The following is a 22,433-nucleotide window of genomic DNA, read 5'->3' as shown; positions in this document are numbered from 1 at the left end:
GGCACTGATGCAGTTGTTTGCAGCATAATATTGCTCGTATTTGAAAGTATCATGAAAATATTGAAAAAAATCTGTGAATATTGAAAAGTCTGAACAGCGTTGGGAATTTTATGGGGAGGAGGGGGGGGGGTATGGGTTTCCCTTTGCATAGCGAAAAGAAAAAAAAAAGAATCTTAATCTATATTGTCTCGCACTCTAATGTGGAACAAGATACAAAGAGGAACTCCTGTCGGCCATTTCACAATGTTCTAGCGATAGATAAAGAGCTCATTTTCCCTTTATAGCAAAAATGCCCTTGAACCCCTAATTTTGGAGACTAAGGTCTGGTTATAGTCCTCTATGAGGGATGGTTTTCCCTTTGCATAGCGAAAAGAAAAAAGTTCTTAATCTATATTGTCTGCACTCTAATGTGGAGCAAGATGCAAAGAGGAACCAGTGTCGGCCATTTCACAATGTTCTGGCAATAGATAAAGAGGTCATTTTCCCTTTAGAGCAAAAATGCCCTTGAACCCCTAATTTTGGAGACCAAAGTCTGTTTATAGTCCCCCTATAAGGGTCTTTTGCTAGTTTCGTACAGTCATTAATGAGAAACCCTGACAGGATCATTCTTCAATTCTGTCTTGTATGAATAATGTAGGTTATATGATGACTGAACCATGGCCCTGTGAACTCTAGGCTTGAATTTCAGTTGTGATGAAATTCTGAATTTTCAGAATCAACCCTCTCCAACTTGCAACACAATGTATATTACACTTCTGAAAGTTGTTTCCCGTAAAATTGTTATTTCAATAGCTACTCCCCTAAAATTCAAGTTAGCAGAACAATAAACAAGCTAGTTACAAAACTGAACTTGAATTAGCATATCAGAGTGAACTACAATAGCAGAATCAAACTAGATCTGCTGAAGAGTGGCAGCAATAGGCAGGTCTCCTGCCAATACCACAGGTCAGGAAGTTGAACACCCAATGCATCTCAACACCAGGAAGCATTACAGAACTTGTGGGTGTCCAGTGTCTATATAGCCAAAGAATGAGAAATATACATACATATATATAAAGCAAGAAAGAGAATCTGTATACTGCTCAGCTAATCCGTGGCATGACTATATACATTCCGAGGGCTTGCTAATCTTCTGTCATGGAAATGGCCACAAAAACCAGTGCAATATCCACAAACTTTTACAGACTTGATTGCTTCACCATGTAGGTTCCTATGTTTAGTAAACCTTCTGAGTTTATGACTAAGGCCTTTATCCCCTCCAGAACCTAATGAAGGTAGCACCTTCACTTTTCTGTTAAACATGATAAAGACTCATCATCAACTGTTTCAGTCCTGATCGAGGGAAAATTTCTCTTCCTCTTGCTCTGCTCCATTGGTAACAGGAGTCGGGTCAAAGAGAGGTGGGAACTTGATTAGATCCACTGCTTTTCCTGGTACAGAATTTGATGCAGTGACAAGGCTACCATTCACGCTTGTCTTTGGCCTCTTCCGGCTCTTCCCCTTTGGCTGGCCAGTGTCCAAGTTTTTCCCAAAATCTTCATCATAATCCAATGGAATATCCATCTCTGTGGCTTGGACATTCCTGGAAACTTTCTGAGAATTGTGCTGCCTTGAAGGTGTTTGCTTGTCAGAATTTGCTTTCCTCTGCAAAGTTTATCACAGAGCTAGAAAGGATCAGAAAATTAAGAGTTCTGACATACAAAAAAAATCAAAGATCCAGAAACAAGTATAAGAACACAACAGATAGATTCATTGCACCTTATTGCTGGGTGCCTTTCCATTCTCCAGGTGTGGTGCTTGGTCACCACCTGCGTCCTCACCACTGAGGTTTGTGAAATCTTCTAACGAGGCATCTCCTTCAGCATCGAGCCGAATGCCCTTTGTTACCCGTTTTTTCTTCTGCCTCTCCTTTGCCTGCAAAGAGAAGATAAAATACCTTGAGACACCACCCTTCCCACATAGGATTTCCCCTTTGCATCCTTGCTCGCATCAGGAAACCATGGTGTTCTTAGATTCAAATAATGGGATTGCAGCACTTCCATATCTGGTTACTGGTCCAAATCAAGAATTAGTCATTGTGCCATGGGACATAAATTTACATTAACCTGGTTTGGTATTGACCGATGTTCTGTGGGCCACTCAGCGTGACAACAACTTTAACTCACAAGACAATGACAAGCATAGTTACCAAAGCAGAGCGCGGAACCAGCAGCTATCAACCCTTTCTCAAAAATAGTAAAAGCTAAAGCAGCAAGCTTTACTGACAGATTTGTCAGTTAGATGGCTCAAACATGGTCGCTCTCCTTTCTATATAATTTTTTCTTCAAGCAAAAACATTTGAGGCAACTCTTTTCTATATGCTTGACAACATTCATGTGCATCTTATAAAACCAAGTTTAAAAGATGTATCCTAGCTCCGCTCAGACTTGGAAACCTTTTTTAACTTTACTAAAGAAAAGCTTAAGAAGTAACCTGTTGAGGTATCTCTTTTAATTTTTGCTCTAACTGGGCATCATCAATAAGTAAGGAGACAACGTCCTCAGGTGCCAAAAGTTCTCCCTGAACATGACCTCCAGTCATAACAAGCTGCTGTACAGTATTTTTCTGACTTGCTCTTTGCAAAATTTTCTCTTCAACTGTCTCTTTGCAGATCAATCGGTAGACAGTTACCTACATGGCACACATACAGGTAGTGTTTAGCCAAAAAAATTATCTTTTATCCTTCCTTCAGCACACATAATTAAAAGTGCATCCAAAGAGATAAACTTCAGCCAGTGTAGATTCATGTATTGAGTACATAATTACCGAAAAAATACACGAGTAAGCACATATAATTCAAACAAACATTAATCACTGACAACTAGCCAAACCTAAGCATCCGTATTGTGAATCATGCCTAATAATACAAGCAGCCAAATCATCAGCCACTTTGATCAGTATCAGCCAAAAAACAGTAGCCTCAAATGCATGAGATAATAAAACACATAAGGAAGCAATCATCTATAACCCAAGATCTATACATAATGAAAGTAAAAGATGACCATCTTTGACTCAAAATGAGATCAGACTTCTGTATAAATATCGTGGTTTTTGAACTGTGTACTGATACTAAATGATATTAAATTTGCTCCCTAGTAATAGAAGAAAAAGGAAGAAACTGAGGAGATGAATCATTAACTGATGAAAATGGAGAGGACGGGGGAACAAGCCCAATTCAGTTTCTAACCATGCCTCTTTTAAGACCAAGGTGGTTTTATGTGTCAGTGGAGCATAAGAAAAGAGAAAAGATAAGCACCATATGAAAGCAGAATTAATTCATTCACAGCAATACAAAAAAATTAGTTAAAAAACTATATATTAGGTAAACTGACCTCCTTTGTCTGACCTAGCCGATGTGCTCTATCCATTGCCTGTAGATCCAAGGTTGGGTTCCAATCATTTTCATAAAATATGACTGTATCTGCAGCGGTCAAATTAATTCCAAGACCTCCAGCTCTAGTACTCAATAGAAACACAAATATATCGCTCCTACACACACAGAGAAAAAGACACATGTTCAATAGAACCATGATCATGCACATTTACAACCCAGAATAGATCAAGAAAAGTGGATGGAACAAAATCCTGATTCCTACCTACGTTGAAAATCCCTGACCATGTCACGCCGATCCATTATGGTTGAGGATCCATCCAAACGAAGATACCTGTACTTTCTATAGTTCATGTAATCCTGAAAAAAGTAAATTTATGAGGGAACTGGCTTAAGTATGGATATAATGAATATAGTCAAGAGAGAAAAAATGATGCAGTAGATAATATATGGAGGTTCAGGAATCTTAGCTACATTCCTAACAATAAGTTTATACTTCAAAGTACAAATGAAGTTGAGATTGAAAAGCTAACAACCCTTGCTTCTATCTGCATCAAATTCAGAAAGTTGAAGACAAAGTCTAGGAATCTGGTGACAACAAGGAACCAAGTTGCCGTTTTTCAGGTTTTCAAGCAGCTCTGCTCATGGTGGTATTATGGAACAACTTCATTATGATCACCCAGAGAGAGAGAGAGAGGACAGTACTCCAGAGTTGCTTAATTTGTTGAAAATCAAGCTCTCTGTGTGTGTAGCTGAAAGTGTGCAAGCATGCATGTGCAGCAAAGTGCAAATGATACCAATGAGAATGTACAAGTACCTCAAGAATATTCAACATCTTAGTCATTTGAGCAAACAGAAGTACACGATGATTTTCAGCCCGTAGACGCTTCAGCAGTATATCCAATGTCTGGAGCTTCCCAGAATCCTGCAGGAAAAGGAATGATCCTTTAAGTTACAAGGATATCATCAGTATCATCTACTCATATCCCATCTACATGTGATCAACTATACTGCGCACACAACCTGACATTCTGAAGCATAATGCAAATTGCTATGCTTCATTATACAAATTCTAGAAACTTTTGAGATGTGAGATGCAGCTTCACATGGTTCGAAGCTAAAAATGGCTCTTTCTCCATAGATATGGCTTATCCATTTTCTCCACAGCTTCACATGGTTCAAAGCTTACGCCATGGATATCAGGGTTGGATGCCTCTTATCAAATTCTAAATGCAATATATATATATATATATATATATATATATATATATATATATATATATATACAGATATTATAGAATAATGTGGGAAAGAAACAATGATCACCGTGAGCATCTTAGCAGGATCAAAGCTCTGCATGGGAGGTGATGATCCAAAGATCTTGTATGTCAATTGAAGAACAGGCTGTACAACGGGCAATTCAGCATCTATCTCTTGTATCAGATGGTGGATCTCAGAAGGTTTTCTGGGGCCGTTAAATTCAGATGTGCGAGCAAAACCAACAAATAGCCTTTTCACCCAGGGATGGTGTAATTCTTCAAGCCTTTGGTATGCAAAGCTTCTATCAGAACAGTGAACATCAATCTACAAAAGAACCAAAAAACATTAATTGCAACAGATGTTTTGTGGTGGTGCATATAAGCACTTAGAAATAAAAGTGCATCACATCATCTGATTCTGATTTTTCCACTGCACTTAGCATGATCACATTTTTCTCCCATTTCTTTAACATGGAAAAGAAATAAAAGGAAGAGGAAAAACCTTCATCATTAAGGGGTCAGCATCATATAAGCACAAGTCAAAATGGACATATGACCAAATAAACAAAGAAAAAGATAATGGAAAGGTTCTGAGTCTTCTGACAACAGTTCGGCTCCTCCTGTAAATTTTTGGTAGTTAATAGGAGAAAAAATAGCATTTCAGTTTCTTATTTTACCATGACCTTTTGAAGTGGTCACACACACACACACACACACACACACACACACACACACACACACACACACACACACATATATATATATATATACATGTGTGTGTATATATATATAGAGAGAGAGACTCCATTTCAAGCTTTTAAAGCTTCAGAGAGTCATAGACTTTGAACCTTGTCTGACATTGTGACCAATGTCTACATCTACGCAACATAAGCTGCAAACAAGCAAATTAAGATCATAATAACAGCAACAAAAGAGAGTAATAAATTAGCAATATCTTAAGATGAGGACATGAACTTCACAAAACTATGTCAAGCCAAGAATGCTGTTGCTAGAGCTTTTGTATTGCTAACAACTGCAGGCAAAAGATGCTCCCAGGACATAAAGAACCAGTTTTTAAAATTAAAGATACTGAAGGAGAAATACAGAAAGAAACTTACAGGTGGAGCTCGGCCGCTAGGGATGAAAGTGTACGTTGAATGTATGAGTCTGGTATTGAATATGAATCTATCATGGTGTGAAGTGACTAGTCCCTCATATGGGTCATTACCAGGACCTGTTGCAAATTTTCTTCTTAGTGAATTAGAATCTGAATGTATCGGCAACAACAACAACCTTGTAACAGCCCTAACTGTCTCTTTTCCCAGGTAATTAAATTGAGGATCATCTCCCTCAGATTCCAAGAATGAGTCAACTATTTCATCTAGATACTTTCTATCCCACACCATAATAGCAAATAGTAGCCTCTCAAAAACAGAAACCTTAGCCAGATAAGCAAATTCTTCAGGTGAGAGATCAATCAGACGAGAAAACCCAAATGTTTCACTCTTCACAAGAGCACTTAACTGAGCCAAGCCTTCACCTGGTGGAAACACAGACCTATATATATTCTCTGGAGAATATATATTAAACAGTTTATCAAGAACTCCCAACTGGGCTGTACGGCCCAATGTGGAACAAGATAACTTGGCATCTCGAAGAGTTTCCTGATAGACCAGCTTTGGTATCTGAAATGGAAAACAATCCGATGTCTAAGAAGGAGAAAATGTTCATAAAATGGAAGGAACAAAAAAAAAGACAAAGAAAAATTGAACTTGGAATTGCCTCGTATTTTATGGGATTCCGACTCCCTGCATAGTGTACATCCTCTAGTTCTCCAAAAGGTGGGGGCAGAAGAGAATTCGGAATCTCTCCAAAGTAATAGGATGTGTGTCCCTCATTACGCTCAAACAACTCTGGATGGTTGCACACCTACAATAAAATAGAGAAAAGTAAAACCCACATTTTATGTTCATTGTCTATTGGCAATAGAACTGCAAGGTAAAATTAAGTTTCAAATGAACAACAATACTGATTTCTAAAGCTCTCAGAAAAAAGAGAAAATTTGTAACAAATTCATAATTAAAATTTAAGGAACATTCTATCAAGAAATGAACAGGAAACACATCATGCATGATAAAACAAATAAAAACAGATGACTACCTTTCTTAGCTGGATAACTATATTCATGAGGTTAAGAATTTTCTTCTCATTAAGATGCCCACGACTGCCATCAAACAATTCAACAATGGATATTTTGTTCTTAATAGCTTGATAGAATGCTTGCTGGCGAGAACTTAATTTGCAATGTACTGTAACTTCCTTTTTGCTGGTCATTTCTGATATCACATCTTTCTTAACTCGTCGAAGCATAAAAGGCTTTAAAACCGCATGCTGTCAACAAACAGACACATTACTAAAGTCAAAGAACCATGGAAGCAAAGAAATGCTTTACTTTAAAGTTTGAACAAAAGCAGGACTCACTAGATAGCCTGGAAAAATCCATAAAACAAATATATGAATCTTTAGCATAAGGATAGGTTGACAAGAACTATAGCCTTATGAAACAATATTTGAAAAGTTCTATCATACTATCCTCACCAGTCTGTTAAGTTGATGTTCATTCAAAGTGCCACCATGCTCAGCATGGCCTTCAATTCTGGCAAACAAAAAAAGAATGTAAACAAAGCTTTCATATGGGGCATAAAAATAGAAAGAATAATGAAAGGGGAAAGCAAAATAAAAAAAGGTTTAAAGCTGTACCCTTTTGAGAACCACTCATTGAATTGCTCATGACTGTCAAACAGTGTGGGCATAATAAAATGAAGAAGAGCCCACAGCTCTGCCATGTTGTTCTGTATAGGAGTCCCAGTCAACAGCAACCGGTTTCTACAGTTAAAACTGAGCAAGGTCTTCCAACGTATACTGAAAAAGGAAAAAAAAAACAAAAAAGACTTATCAATCAAGAGTTAACATGTATGGTAATCCACACTTTGTAAAGTGGAATTAAAAAAAATGCAACAAGCATTTCATGTTGACTCTGCAAAGCACCATGTGAATGCCTACAAAGTTATATAATATACACATAAATATGAACCATAGATTCCTGACAAGTAAAAATGCACAGAACCTTGCGGCACTTTTAATGGCTTGTGCTTCATCCAATACCATGTATTGCCATTTCACACGCTTGAAGTACTTCTCATCCACCACTAGAAGCTGGTAGCTAGTAATAAGTATGTGGAAGCAGGATTCCCTGAAAATATAAGTGATAACAGACCCTTGTCTATTAATGGTCAAGATTGCAACATATGGAAGAGAGATTTAATAATTAATAACAGGTCTTAATATATATTACAGAATATTCACTACTAACTTTCGGTAAAGGCGTTTAGGATTGATGTTCTTCCTCAGTATCGTCCTCTCCTGAAGCCCACCCCAGTATGGAAGAGTTTTAAGATCAGGGCAGAAGCGACTTACTTCATCTGCCCAGTTATTCAAGACCGATGCAGGTGCAACTATCAGAAACGGCCCCCAAATATTTTTCTCCTGATCAAAACCATTGCATAGGAGTTAAAAGATAATCTACATTCTCAGGCACTCCGTAATCCTTGCTAAATGAAGCAATTCAGAAAGGAAAGTCATATAACTCTGTGTTTCAGCAAAAGGGTGTTCGCTTCCCCGTTGCTATTTTCAGGATTCTGGGTTTTGAGAAAAATTTAAGTTCATAAGAGTGCCTGTAATTTTCATTGCATATCATTGGTTTGTTGCCATTCTCAAGGTTTCTCATGATGATGCATATCGATTAGATTGATTATGCTGATAAGAATAGTTGTAATTGCTGGCAAAATTTTACAATGCAATTTTATCATGATGTTTTCAAGATCTGATATGATCCAGAAAATCAAATTATTGTTTATTTTCAACATATCATGGTTTTACCATGATTTTATCATGATATTAAATTAACACTATCCTTTATATTCTAAATTATCCTGTATATTTTTCTATATTTTCCTATATATTTAGTGCATGCTGATATTTTCCAAAAAACATGTTTTCACTAGATTTTTCCTTGCCCAGGAAATCTTGATAGTGATATTTATGACATTGTTGATAAGACTATTTTGCTAGCTCTCATGTTTCTTCCTTTCAGCATGGGGGAGAAAACTACCACCTACAATTTCCACAATGTTTTGTCCTACCTCTCCACTGTAGCAAACAAGATTTGATGCAAAGCAGGTAATGGGAAATCATACTCTCACACACATAAATACATATTGAAATACACATACACAAATTTTTTCTAAAAAAAAATGCATGATGTAATGTAATTTTAGAGGGCTTTAGCAACAAGTTAACATTTAACACCTCAGCTAAATGAGCCAAGAATGCCATAGCTTGAATGGTCTTCCCCAAACCCATTTCATCAGCAAGAATGCCATTGAGACCCTGCAATTATTAATTAGAATATTTTAGTGTGAAGAACAAAATATATATAAAAAACATCTGATAATATATTGTGTCATAAGTTTACCTGTTCATAGCAATTAACAAGCCACTGGAGGCCCTTCAACTGATACTCTTTTAAACACCCTTTAAACAACTCAGGTGTCTGTACTGATGAAGCCACAGGCATTGTCGAGCTATGTAACAAAATAAACCAGTAAGATTGGTAGGAAAACAAACAGAAGGTATTTGACAAACAATAGCAACAGAAGTTCAAATTAAACCTACAAGAAAAATGTTTAACTTACGGATGCAGCAGGTCGATGTTACTGGAACCTGCAATTGAAGCTTCCACTGCCATGGCTTCAGGCTCAACGGTTTCACGCAACTTCATGCATTCATTGTCAAATGCACTTGTAAGCTTCTTCTGCTCAGATGCTGCATGTTGGGCTGCTTTCAATGCTTCTCGTTTCAAAGCAGCCTCTTCTGGGTCCTCCTCCTCATCAGCCTTAAGATCCACCAAGCTAGATGGCATACCTTCTGTGGTAGCATCTCCATCAACCACTGACAAAGACTCTGAAGCTTGTGGTGCTGACTTGTTCTGCATGAAATGACTATACAGCTCTGTCTGTGATAGCAGAAAATTAAGCCTCTGTTGTTGCCTTTTTGCTTCCCGAAGTTCTTCTTCACGCTTCAAGGCCTCTGCGGCATCTCTTTCCTCCTTCTTTCTCAATTCTGCCTACAGGAGAGAAAACCGTCATCAGTTGTGATGACTGAGCATAAAATGGAGGCCCCAATGCACAAACCATTAATTCATGTGTGTGTGTGTGTTTGTGTCGACGGACACAATGCGTGTGTGTGCACGTGTGTGTTAAATTCAGTACCATAAAGGTCAAGAAATTCTATTAATTAGAAATCAGTGAACAAGCAGTACAAAAAATAGTAAGGGAAAATTTTTCTATAGTAAAGTGGAGGAAGTGTAAGTTCAAACATGGGTTCTGCAGAAGGTATTATATTCATGTGTAAGAAGTACATAGAGTTATAGATGCACATTTCAAACATTTATCAACAGCATTACAACCATATTAAAATAGCTGTTACCTAAATCATGAATATATTTGATGAATGCAGTAGTTTCTATTACCACATGTTATGCATAGTGTTAAAATGTGTGTGTGTGTGTATATATATATATAAAGTATTTTTTATTATTATTGGTTTTTGCCCTTGTAGGGTCATTTTAGTCTTTTTACATATATGTAATAGGTATTGCCCATTAGGGGCAGTTTTGTCTTTGCTTTTTTTATGTTTCTTGTCTTTTTCCTTTTTCAAAAGGGCATATTGGACTTTGTCCAATATAGTCATTGGGATGCTCCCAACGACTATATGGGCCTTGTATTGTCTATATAAAGGGGTTAAAACCCCCTCTTGTTCTTCAATGCTTTTTAAGAATTTTAACATTAATAAAGATCCTGTTTTTTATGTTCTTGTGATTGCCCTTAGTGGCCATTGTTTGCACTTATTGTGCTCTTGTGATTGCCATTGGTTGGCTCTTTGTATTGTCCCTTTGTGAACTTATGTTGTTCTTTGTACTCTTTGTATGCCCTTAGAGGCGTTTATTATTTCCACTGGTTTGATTACATATAGTCCATGATCATGTTCAGTATAAGATTATTAACAACTAAAACTAAAAATTTGGGAATAGCTCAATATATAGTAAACAATGCTTCCTATTAGGCATAACTTAGGAAAGAATTGGTACCAGCTCCTTATCCATTCTTTTCCAAAAGACCAGCATATCTCTGGCCAGTTTTCTGGTGCGCATTGGTGCTCCCCTCATATATTTGATGGACCTAGTCGCCCTCAATTTCACCTGGTAAGAACATTCCACAACCATCCATCAATATGCAAACAGTTTCAGTTTAAAAAAAAAGAAAAGAAAATATGGAGGAAAAACAAATAAATAAACACCCAGCAAGATATTGTAAAATGTTATGAAAACAGAAGAATAATCAAAATGCCATTACAACTCAACCAACATGATCATGCAAGATATTATACTAGAATTGTGTACCTCTCTTTGACAGGATTCGGAGAATTTCTTTGCATCCACTACTTGTTTCCTGTGAAAATTAGTGAACATTTTGTAATGTCTACCAAAGTTTTTCAGCATGTTGTCCCACGCTTTCCTAAGCTTTTCTTTTTCCTCTTTCTCAATCACAGAGGGATCTTTCTTTATCACTTGCTTCTTGGGTAACCTCCGCTCAATTATCTGAAATTCAGTTTAACCAAAATCAGGAAAAAGCAATGCTTCAACTCGCCAGCAGGATGGTGACGAACAAAATATAAAAAATCTGCTCTAAGGCAGGACACAGAAAAAAAATGTAGTAAACTGCAGCAGCAGATGCCAACCTCATATGTATCTCCTTTCTCCAAAACCTTTACGTAGTGAACCTGTAAAGTACCCATCTCTGACATGATTGACCTTTGAATCCCACCTGCAGCTCCTTCGGGAATTGAAGATGAATTCAAGCCCAAGTCACAGACTTGAAGGTTGAACTTCTGAACTGAGTTGGAAGCTGCCAAGCTCTTTAGTTTTGCCTGTAGCGACTCATGTGTTGGCAATGTCTCTCCCATGTCTGCACGGCTTCGAGGTCCAAACTTTCTATCTGTATCCATCATTGCACCCAAAGAAGCAACATCCAAGGAACCAGTAAGAAAATATTCCTCAACACGAATATCTGAGAGGCTGGGCAATCTCAGAGTTGGGATAAGTTTTTCATAAGTTGGTGGAATCCTATAGACGATACCCTCGCCAATATCCAAATAAACAGGCTCAGCCAAATTGTACCGATCAAGATACCCATTACTGAAATCCATTTCATGGTTATTTCCCTGCTTGGGAGGACTAATATCAGCAAAGATTTCTTTTTGCACCTTCGCTCCACGACCCATTCTCTCTTCCTTCAATGCAACCAGCCCTTCATTCCCCAGTCTCTGGCTCTTCGAATGAGTGCCACGCTTTGGGCCCGACATGTTCGTATGATTCGTCAAATTCAAAGAATCCTTGAACCTCACCCGCCTGTACTTCTCAACATGCTCGCTGAGCATCGACCGGTAATCCTCTTCGGAGATATGGGCACCGCACTCACCATCGTCTTCGTCATTGCTACCACCATTCCTCCGGGCAGACCTCTTCCTCCTCAAACCAAATTCCGGCGATTTGTCGCCAACATTCCCATCAAGTCTTCCTCTTCTACCTAGTGTACAAACAATTCAACAAAAAACAACCAAAAGAAAATTCACAATGCCTCCCCAATTCCCCACCACCCAAAAATATCCTCGTTTCTTCTTTTTAAACAGCAATTCCCTCATAGCAATTGAAAATCTAATCCTCAATGAATATCAGGCTGTTAAAATAAATAAAAAAATGCAGATAAAAGATTGGGTGGGTGTAAGGAAGGAAGCAGGCCCTAGTGACAAAAACCAAATTTGGGTACGAGGGTTCCTAATCAAAATCAAACATTTATAGGAAAGAGAAAAGAAGATACAACAAAACAAGTTCTAGAAATCTAGAAAATTCAGAAATCCGAAAATCTCGACATGGCGCCTACCTTGGGTACCGCTGCTCTCATCCTGACTACTACTCGCACAATCATCAAAATCGTCATCTTCGTGGGGGATTTGGAAGTTCATCAAGGGCTGCAAACACAAGAAAAAGAAGAAACCAAAAGAAAAGAAACAAACCCCAAATCAGCAAAACGTAAAAAACGAGCGAAAAGAGCAACCTTTCCGCAAAACGCAGGCCGAAGGATCAAAGATGCAACAAACTGATCACAGAAAGAGTTAGAGCCCATAATTTTGCATACCTCGAGGTTGAAGAGATTCGAGAAGGAGAAGCCATTGTTGGTGAGGCAGTATCCGTTATCCATGCCACATGGGTCATCCAAGAAGAAGAAGAAGAAGAAAGCCCTAAGTTTGCCCTAACCCTAGTGAGAAGGAAGGAAGGAGGAGAAGGGAGAATAAAAGAGAGAGAGAGAGAGAGAGAGAGGTTTGCGTACGTGTGAGAGGGAAATCACACGTGCGTGGGACTAATGGGGAGGGAGGATGGGGAGGGACGCCCAGCGCAAGGGTGAAAGCGTGTGGATAGCTCGTGCGAAACATCGCAGTTTGCGTGCGTGTGTGTGTGTGCGCGAGAGAGAGAGCAGGAACTCCAAGAGTGTGCGAGACGATGCTCAGAGATTTTCCCGATTTTTCTTTTTCTTTATCTTTTTCTTTTTTTCCGGGATGAATCGGGTGTAGGACACATACGAACGGGTCGGATAGTGTCTGGTAGGATGGATGTATTGGATGATCTTTTTTTTTTTTGGATAATCCAACAAAAAACCCACCCTCATCACCGACTGCTGCTGGTTGGTCCCCTCTGCTCACCGATGAGTACACCCAGCTTAGACTTTGCGCCAAGGAAAGCCAACCGTGCATCCTGTCAACTTAGTGATATTCACAAGTCACCCCTCCTAGATGAGTGAAGCCCTTGTAGGGGGAGGTATTGAATAATTGATGAGTACATGAAATCATGAGATGGTGCAAAAGTGAAAAAACATGGCGATCCGGAACACATATAATGTACCAATAAATTACAAAAGCAGGTCGCGGTGGGGTCGCTCATGTGACCAGCATGAAGGCCTTGAGATGAAGGTGCCGCGGACGCATTTGGGTGAGGTTTGCATCACTGGGATGCGAGTCCATTAAGTGGCCCGGTTCTCTACTAGACTTCCTCGTGATAAATATATATATACATTTTGATGGTGCTGTAGTACTTGTTTTTTTTTTTTTTTGAGAAAGTACTGTAATCCTTGTTAACGGCATCAGGATACGTTATTACCAACGGGGTCCCCCTTGTCTGGTAGGAGCAGTTTGTCCACGTCACGATGTGGTGGGACGTTTCAAGTTCAAATCCCAATGGTATAGTTGTATAACTGGTAGGGGTCTGCCTACTTCCAGCTTGTCTTTGAAAAAAAAACATCAGGATATGTTGTTTGGAGTGTAAATGTTATAGTGATAAATACATCCCGAAAAAATTGCTCTAGGGCATATCTGAGAGTAACAAGCCAAGCTAATTCAAAAATAAGCCTAGTGTTGACCTGAATCAACTGTGGTGACAAAGGGCCTGCCCAAGCAGGCTCGACCTGAGGTCAATTATTATGGCCTGACTTGCTCAACAGAGACTCATGCTCAATGAAAGCCGTACCTGACTGTTGTTGGACTTAGACCAGGTCAGGTCAGGTCAGGACATTACCATTTTGAGTCATAAGTGGGTGAGGCATGGCCCTTTAAACCCAATTAGTAAACATGTCAGGCCGGCCAGGCTGGACCATAGTTAGCAAAACTCTGTTTGAAACACATTTCTTTCAATAAAACTTTGAAAACTAAGACCTGTGGGATGGGGCCTAGACTGTTAGACGGGCAGTCTAGATTCAAATCTCATAGGTGTCACCCTCTTGCATAAACTGAAGCTTGGCGACTCCCTGGGGTCGAGGGGTAAGCCCTTAGATTTTTATGCCCGACGTGGACAGAGATTGTAGTATGTCTAGCTAAGCTAGCATGACTAGGTCTCTGCGGCGGGGGTGGTTTCTCCGAGTATATCTAAAAAAAAAAAAAAACTTTGAGAATGAAAAAAACAATTGATACTTTGTCTTTTAAAAAAAAAACTCAATTATGGATCCAATTGGTTCAGGTCTTGGGTTCGGATCGTGATGATTCTTGAATTTGAATCTCATTGTTTCTTATCCTAACTTGTTTCTCATAAAAAATCTCACACATGTCTATTTTTTACCTTTTTGTAAAATTAAATCTGAATTAAACCCGTATGCATTTTACTGATTTTTTTCTGCCATTTTTTTCAGTCATCTTTTGGAACGCGATGCCTTTCAAATAACATATTCAGTATTTAATAATTTTTCTTGTTTCACCTATTGCTAACTATGACCTAGATTGCATTGGAATTAAAGGTGTCAATAGATCGGGTTTACTCTGATCGGACCCTATAAGGTCCGGGTATGGTGACAAATAAGAAGACCTGGGTCCGGACCCAAAGGTCCGATTAATACATGAATCTGGGTATAGTTTGCAAAATTTTATACCAGACACGTGCCCGACCCGTGTTCCAATTAAGACCCATAAATTTTAATGTAAAAATAATAAAAATATATTATTTTACCAGGTATGGTCCAGGTCTGGTTCATGTATTTAATGGGTCTAGGTATGATTTCTCTTTAGTAGACCCAATTAGATACGGGTCTGGACCCAATACCATACCCAAAAATCTGGTACAAGTTTGATTCCACCTGGGACTGAACCAAACCCGACCTGTTGACACCCCTAATTGGACACCCATTTACTAGTCGAATCCAACTATTATGAGGCAAGGCATAAGCTTGAAAACAAGGTAAGCTTTACCAAAAGCTCGGGTAAAACTAGATAATGCTATTGTCAAATTAGTACCAACTAGGGCTCCGCTTGTCTGGTAGGAGTAGCTAGTGCACGTTACCTTGTGTTGGGACGTTGCAGGTTCAAAACCCCAATGGTATAGTTGTATAACTGGTAAGGGTCCCCAGCTAGCCTTTAAAAAAAAAAAAATTTAAATGCGTGCATTTGCAATATTTATGTTAATTCGCCATATTTAACTATTATTTACCCAATGGGCAACTAACATAAGATGCATAGCGTTTTTCTCTAGTCTTTTAACACTTTATGCACAAAAAGCTTAATTAATTAGGAAGCCAATTAAATTACTAATTGAATTGATAAAAGAAAAAGTGAAGAATTTCACCTTCATGTTGTGATTCTCAAGTCTTAATTTTTGTGCTAGTCAGCTTGCACAATGTGCAAGTTTAAGTTTTTTCATTAGGTAAACTAACCAAACATGTGATTTGAAATCTCATGCAAACGACAGGATAAACGGCTAACCAAACATGTGATTTGAAATCTCATTCTAGTGAAAAACAAGAATGTGATTTTAAATCACATTTTAAGAGAATATCATGTGATTCCAAATCACACGGTGAAATATGTGATTTGAAATCTCATGCAAACGAGAGAATAAACGGCTAACCAAACATGTGATTTGAAATCTCATTCTAGTGAAAAACAAGAATGTGATTTTAAATCACATTTTAAGAGAATATCATGTGATTCCAAATCACACGGTGAAATATGTGATTTGAAATCTCATGCAAACGAGAGAATAAACGGCTAACCAAACATGTGATTTGAAATCTCGTGCAAGTGCAAAAACAAGAATGTGATTTTAAATCACATTTGAAGAGAATATCATGTGATTCCAAGTCACATGGTGAAATATGTGATTTGAAATCATATGACTTCCGATCACATTGATTCCATCTCATGTCATTTCTATAATAATGAAAGAAAACCATGTATGCAAGGACCAAACACTCGCACAAAATGCAAGTATATGAAGTCAAGAGTCACGTATGCAAGCCCAAGTTACTTTCACATTGCAACAATAATTATTTAAAAAATTACTTGCTCCGAAACCACTGGCAACCATACATGCATTATGCAAGTCCAAAAAGTACTTGCCATCTTCTAAGTGACGTTTTTTTCTTTTTTATTCCAGTTTTATAGGCGACTAAGGCAAGCACGATAAAAACCCCAAGGTATTTAAACTCGAGACCGCTCTTCTTCTTCTTCTTTTTTTAAAGTTAAGCTGGGGTTAAGCATACCCCTACCAGTTATTATTGAACATACCATTGGGTTTTGAACCTGCAACATCCCACCACAAGGAGACGTGCATTAACAACTCCTACCAACCACGGGGAGCCCTCATTGGTCAAACCCGAGACCCCTTTCTTTTGTGTTTATCAAGAAAAAAACTCTTTTCAAGCATAACGTTGAGGATTTTTTTTTAAACACAACAAAAGACTTTTTTAAACCAATTCAAAACTATTCGCAAACTCGGGTACGTCACAGAGTTAAAATCAAACAATTACAATTCGAATATCACAAAATAATTTTATTTACTTCATAAATAAAATTCCATAGTTTGTATACAACCCCCCCCCCCCCCCCGGCCCCAAAAATAGAAGAGTACAATTAAGTCCAACATAGCAGTCCCCATGTGCATTGACATTTGTCTGCCTACTCTTAGGGAACTGAAAAGTGAAAAAAATGAAACATAAGATACATCATGTGTCAGCATAATTTTGCAGGACCTTACTAGGTCTCAAAAAATAAACAACACAAGAAATAATAATTACAGTTTAGCCTACGTAACCTTTATTTCATATATAATCAAATAAACCATACATACTTTGATGCATACTAAGAAAACCATTCACTTATGCTTTCGTGCATATATTAAACATATAATGCACCCATACATTTATGCATGCATAAGCATACAACCTTGCGTAATTAAATATATAGATTACACATATCTTTATGCGTAAATGCACATACAATTTATGCATAAATAAAATACACTATTTACATATACTTTTATGCGCACATGTAATTCAAAACATATAATCATATGTACATGTATTTACATATTCAGTTATGCGCATAGGTCATTCGAGCGTACACTTATGCTCACATGCAAATTCAGGCATACAGTTAAACATCTATTTCATTTAAGCATGCAAGCATGCTAGCACATACCTCATGCATACAATTACACAAATACCATATTTAATTATATGATCATATTAGCAAGCAGATTATGCATACATGCTATGACTAACCTCATGAAAGAATATTTTTTGTCTTTCAATTAACTTTATTTTGTATTTCATGTTATCACTACAAGAAAATTGTGGATTAGCGATGAACGCTATCCATCGCTAATTCATCGCTAAACTATTTAGCGACGAATTGGCGATGGATTAGTGATGGATAGCAACCATCACAAAATTTTGGTCGCTAATTAGCGACAAAACTGATCTGTCACTACTTTCGTTGCTGATTTGTGATGATTAGCGATAGACATGATCTGTCGTGAGTCTGTTGCTAAATAAGCACAATTTTGGTTTTACGACAGACATAATTCATCGCTAATCCATCGCTATTTTAGCGACGGATATTATCTGTCGCTAATTTAGCGATGAATAATATCCGTCGCTAATTCGTCACTCAATTTTTAAAAAATTAAAAAAATTTGCTTCGAACCGGGCGGTATTCCGACAGCAACAGGCGTTGCACAGGGTCTTAGACCCGAGCGGCCTGGCCCGCCACTGCGGGGTCTTCTACACAAGGCAGTGGTTGCACTTCCGAACTGGCGCGCTCTCCGATGCACTCTCCAGTGCCCTCCCGACCTGGTTCTTTGCTTGTCTGGCCAAGCCCGCCATTACGGGGTCTTCTGCACAAGGCAGTGGCTGCACCTTCAAACCAGCGCGCTCTCCGGTGCACTCTCCAGTGCCCTCCCGACCTGGTTCTTTGCTTGTCTGGCCAAGCCCGCCATTGCGGGGTCTTCTGCACAAGGCAATGGCTGCACCTTCAAACCAGCGCGCTCTCTGGCGCCCTCTCAACCTGGTTCCCTCGCTTGTTCGTCGACCTGAAACCAGACCCCCCAACAGAATCGTTAGACCGAAAAAATAGAGGTTGGGAATGGAAAGCCATGCTCGAAAAAGAAAACCACTTACTGGGATGGAAAGCTCGCTGCCGTTAAGAACATCGGCGAAACCAGCAAAAGAAGAGTCATTCAAGACCGAAGAGGTCGGGCCGACTTGGTCCTCCAGCGCCGGCGACTCCGACTCCTCTTCTTCCTCGCGTTCCTCCGCCACGAAGTCGTCCTCGTTCGAACATCCTTCCAAAAACCGATTTAAATCGAACAACTTTTGGGTCGATTTAAATTTCGCATGGGAAGAGAGGGAAAATTTCAAGCCCTAGATGGGTCGGTTTAAAAAAGTAGCGATGGAAAAATTTCGTCGCTAATTTCCCAGCTAATTAGTGACGGATTTGTGACAAAAAAATTTTGTTGCTCATTCATCGCGAAGTTGCGACAAAAGTTTTTTGTCGCTAATTAATGTTTTTCTTATATTGGAATTAGCGACGGAAAAATGTCATCGCTAATCGATCACTAATTAGCGACATATTCGAGATAGAAAACTTTCCGTCGCTAAGTTGCGATGGAGTTTGCGACATAATTTTTCTATCGCGAATTTGTTGCTAAGTAGCAACAGATTAGCAATGAAAGGTTTTTCGTCACAAATCCTACGCTAATTAGAGACGGATTCATGACAAAAAAAATCGTTGCTAATTTCATAAATCATTCGAATGTTAGCGATAGATAGTTTTCTCTAGCTAATATGTCGTAAAGTTGCGATGAAAAAAATCATCGCAAATTTTCGTCACTAATTAGCATTTTTCTTGTAGTGTATGCTTGCAAATATCAAACCTTAAGTTCTTTCGGTTACCTCAGGGCACCATGCTCAGCCAACTATGGGTACTCATGCCTCCCTTAGGGTGTTCACTAAGATGAAGAACAAAAAACTAGCACCAAAGTCTGGGTTATGTCGTTGCATTGTCCCTCAAACTAGAATATCATAGGCGCATTACTATCGACACACAACTATAGCTCTAACTCACCCATGTGTATCAGAGTACAAAGTCCTCTTAAACCACCATGGTAAGGAAATGATTCATATTTAACCCGACAACACTGCCTTAGTTTACATATGACAAAACCATAATTATCACAGGGTTGGTGCAGAACAGATTCACATTTGACCCACTTATTCGACCTCAATAGTACGAGTCAATGTCACCCCATCTTTTAGAGTGTAACAAATTATTGCAACTTTTTATACGTTTTGAAATTTTTTTCTCAATGCATATCATTTCACAAAGTAAACGTGCATGCTAGGCAATAACATGTCAGCAATTGCACTCAGATCAATACTCATAAATTTTATGTTATTCAATCATGCATCACATTTGCCAAAATTATAGATTAAATCATGGTTAAAAAAATTAGCACAACAAATACTAACTTGAGTCAACACCCATAAATTTATATAAATTCATGACATTCATCCATTCACTTCATGTACCACAACATATTTGATACATACATATTTTAAACTTGAAGGACATAAATTTTAACATACAAATAAACACTTAGGTCAATACCTATCAAATTCATGTTATTCGATCATGTGCCTCATGCATAAATCATACTTATAAGATTTAAATCACAAATATACAGTTTCGGTATAAATATTTGGGTCAATACCTAACATAATTCATGTCTTTTGAATATGCATCACATTTATCACTTACCATTTGCCACATTCGCAAATGTCAAATACAAATCACAAAGTTTCATATTCAAAATCATTGTAACGGGTCAATACTTATTATGTATTTGAAATTCCAAAACAATCACAAATATGTCATCCACCTATTTATGTAACATCTTGTCTTAAGCAGATACCTACCAATGCATGCAATCTACCTATGCAGTTAATTTCAAATGCATGCATCTATAGATTTTGTCACATTTAATACATTATCTCACGCATTATATACCATCATAAACACACATTACAATTATTCATACACATTACGGTTTCATACACACATCACATTATGTAAGCATTTGTATGTATGCTTCAGCCGCATACACACATATCACATCATATCAACATTTATATATATTTCTTAACTGCATACACACGTATCACATCATATATTTATAAATCACTCTAATTGCATGTAACTCATGAATATCATCATTCACTCATTTTTTCTCAATAATGTAAGGTCTTATTGATAACAACTTTCAAAACAAACTAAGCATTAGGAGGGCCGACATAAGCATAAGCACGGGTATATATTAGTTCACAACTAGGACATAATTCACGAAGGGAACAAACTATAAACAAGAACTCGACTACATAAAATGAGTGCAACATAGATATACACCTCAAGCACACGCACACAAACATAATTCTTATAAGTATATCGTAATCACATACGTACGCATTGAACATATTTATGTGTATACCTCAATTTTATATGCTCACATAATACATAATTAAGATCCACTATTACTGCAATCAGTTAACAGTTAAATATCGATTTTATCTTTTATTGTTTAAGGTTCAACCTGCAAAACAAAGCACTTTTAATGCTGATTCTACTATTATAAAATCCTATCCGCCAAACCCAACTCTGGATAGTTTAATATAATATTCTAGAAATCATACGAACCTAAAAATAACCTTTTTTGGGTTCTAAAAATATTGCACATTTCTTGCATAATTAGAAACCTGGTAAACGTATAAAAATCATATTGCAAGCTTCGGTAAGGGTTTGAGAATTATACATCTATAGACAAGTCATCTGTTCAGAGTTTTTTTGAACTTTTCTATATAAGCATGTACTTTGGTGGAGGATTGACAATGCTAGGGGCGCATGATGATGGGGGTAACTATGGCATAATTCACGAGATAGCGCGCATGAAGGGCAGTAGTAGTGTAGTTGTCAAGACATCATGTGATGCAATTTACGAGATAACATGCGGTGTGGCAGCGGTAGTACTACTGCCCAACATCAGCGAGGCCCACACAACTCGGTGGGGCAGTAGCAGTGGTGCACCTTAACACAGAGAGAGTTAAGATGAGAGAGGGAAGGTGAGATGAGAGGGAGAGGGGGTGGTGGAGCCTTACCAATTCCCCTTTCTCTTCTTGTTCTTCTTCGTGTTCACAATTGAACTGAAGAGAGGAAGTGAGAGGAGAGAGGTGGTGGTGGAGGCGGTCAAAGGTGGTCCGATGATGGGGTTCGGCTAGTGGTAAGTGATGATGGTGGTGGGTTGTGCAAAGAGAAACCAAGAAAAATAGGAAGGAGGACGTTGGTCAGCGTCAGGGTCACGACGACGACATCGTGGCCAGTCTGATGATGGTCGTGCAACAACGAAAATGAGAGAGAGAAAAGGTGGTGAATGAGAGGGAAAGAGAGAGAAAGATAAGGGGAAGGAGGGGGTTGGTTAAGGGGAGAGAGAGATAAGGGAAGGAAGGGTTACATGGAAAGGGGGAGGGAAGAGAGAGAGAGAGGGGTTCCCTCCATGGAAAAACCCCAAGCTACCCCTCATCTTTTTCGAAAATGCCTCTCCTTAAATTTTTTTCCTCAAACTCCCCTACCGCTTCTCAATCTTTCATAATGCTCTTTTGGGCTTGGGTTATTGGATCTCGATTCGACCCACATGTGTCTGACCTGGTTCCCGATAAATGGGCTTTATGGAGTTTCGATTGATCCGAATCTTGTATAGATCGATCCTCTAGAGTATCTATCGCTCAGTCTCCAGTTTAGATCAAATTTCTCTAGTCTAGTTT

General features: G+C 38.3%; 1 protein-coding gene across 2 annotated transcripts; it reads right to left on the bottom strand.

Annotated features, from left to right (window-relative positions):
- Positions 1-836: 836 nt before the first annotated feature.
- On the bottom strand, positions 837-13,126 carry LOC149843873 (chromatin-remodeling ATPase INO80-like). 2 transcript variants are annotated; one of them, XR_016430921.1, is made up of 22 exons: positions 12,945-13,126; positions 12,690-12,777; positions 11,488-12,335; positions 11,150-11,347; positions 10,838-10,948; positions 9,384-9,814; positions 9,164-9,272; positions 8,998-9,078; positions 8,003-8,175; positions 7,757-7,882; positions 7,390-7,551; positions 7,228-7,285; positions 6,790-7,020; positions 6,412-6,558; positions 5,748-6,314; positions 4,697-4,954; positions 4,188-4,295; positions 3,640-3,730; positions 3,372-3,528; positions 2,473-2,670; positions 1,759-1,914; positions 837-1,644 (listed from the first exon to the last, which is right to left on the bottom strand). XR_016430921.1 is itself a non-coding variant. In XM_090000111.1 (22 exons), exons 1-22 carry the CDS (start codon positions 13,005-13,007, stop codon positions 1,327-1,329), a joined length of 4,683 nt encoding a protein of 1,560 aa, XP_089856237.1. In that variant the 5' UTR covers positions 13,008-13,126; the 3' UTR covers positions 837-1,326. The 2 variants fall into 2 exon arrangements, 1 of the variants encoding a protein (XP_089856237.1); XM_090000111.1 differs by having other exon boundaries at positions 3,636-3,730.
- Positions 13,127-22,433: the final 9,307 nt, after the last annotated feature.

This window comes from Nuphar pumila, chromosome 3 (assembly GCF_984573655.1).
Source record: "Nuphar pumila chromosome 3, dmNupPumi1.hap1.1, whole genome shotgun sequence".
NCBI classification, from domain to species: Eukaryota; Viridiplantae; Streptophyta; class Magnoliopsida; order Nymphaeales; family Nymphaeaceae; genus Nuphar; species Nuphar pumila.
Note: the sequence above shows the minus strand (reverse complement) of the source record. Positions and strands in the feature narration are given on the sequence as shown.

Coding starts and splice junctions, on each gene's coding strand:
- LOC149843873 (XM_090000111.1), bottom strand. CDS start 13,007: ATGGATAACGGATACTGCCTCACCAACAATGGCTTCTCCTTCTCGAAT. Junction 10,949..11,149: donor CCGAATCCTGTCAAAGAGAG/GTACACAATTCT, acceptor TGTTCTTACCAG/GTGAAATTGAGGGCGACTAG. Junction 1,645..1,758: donor GAAAGGCACCCAGCAATAAG/GTGCAATGAATC, acceptor TAAACTTTGCAG/AGGAAAGCAAATTCTGACAA.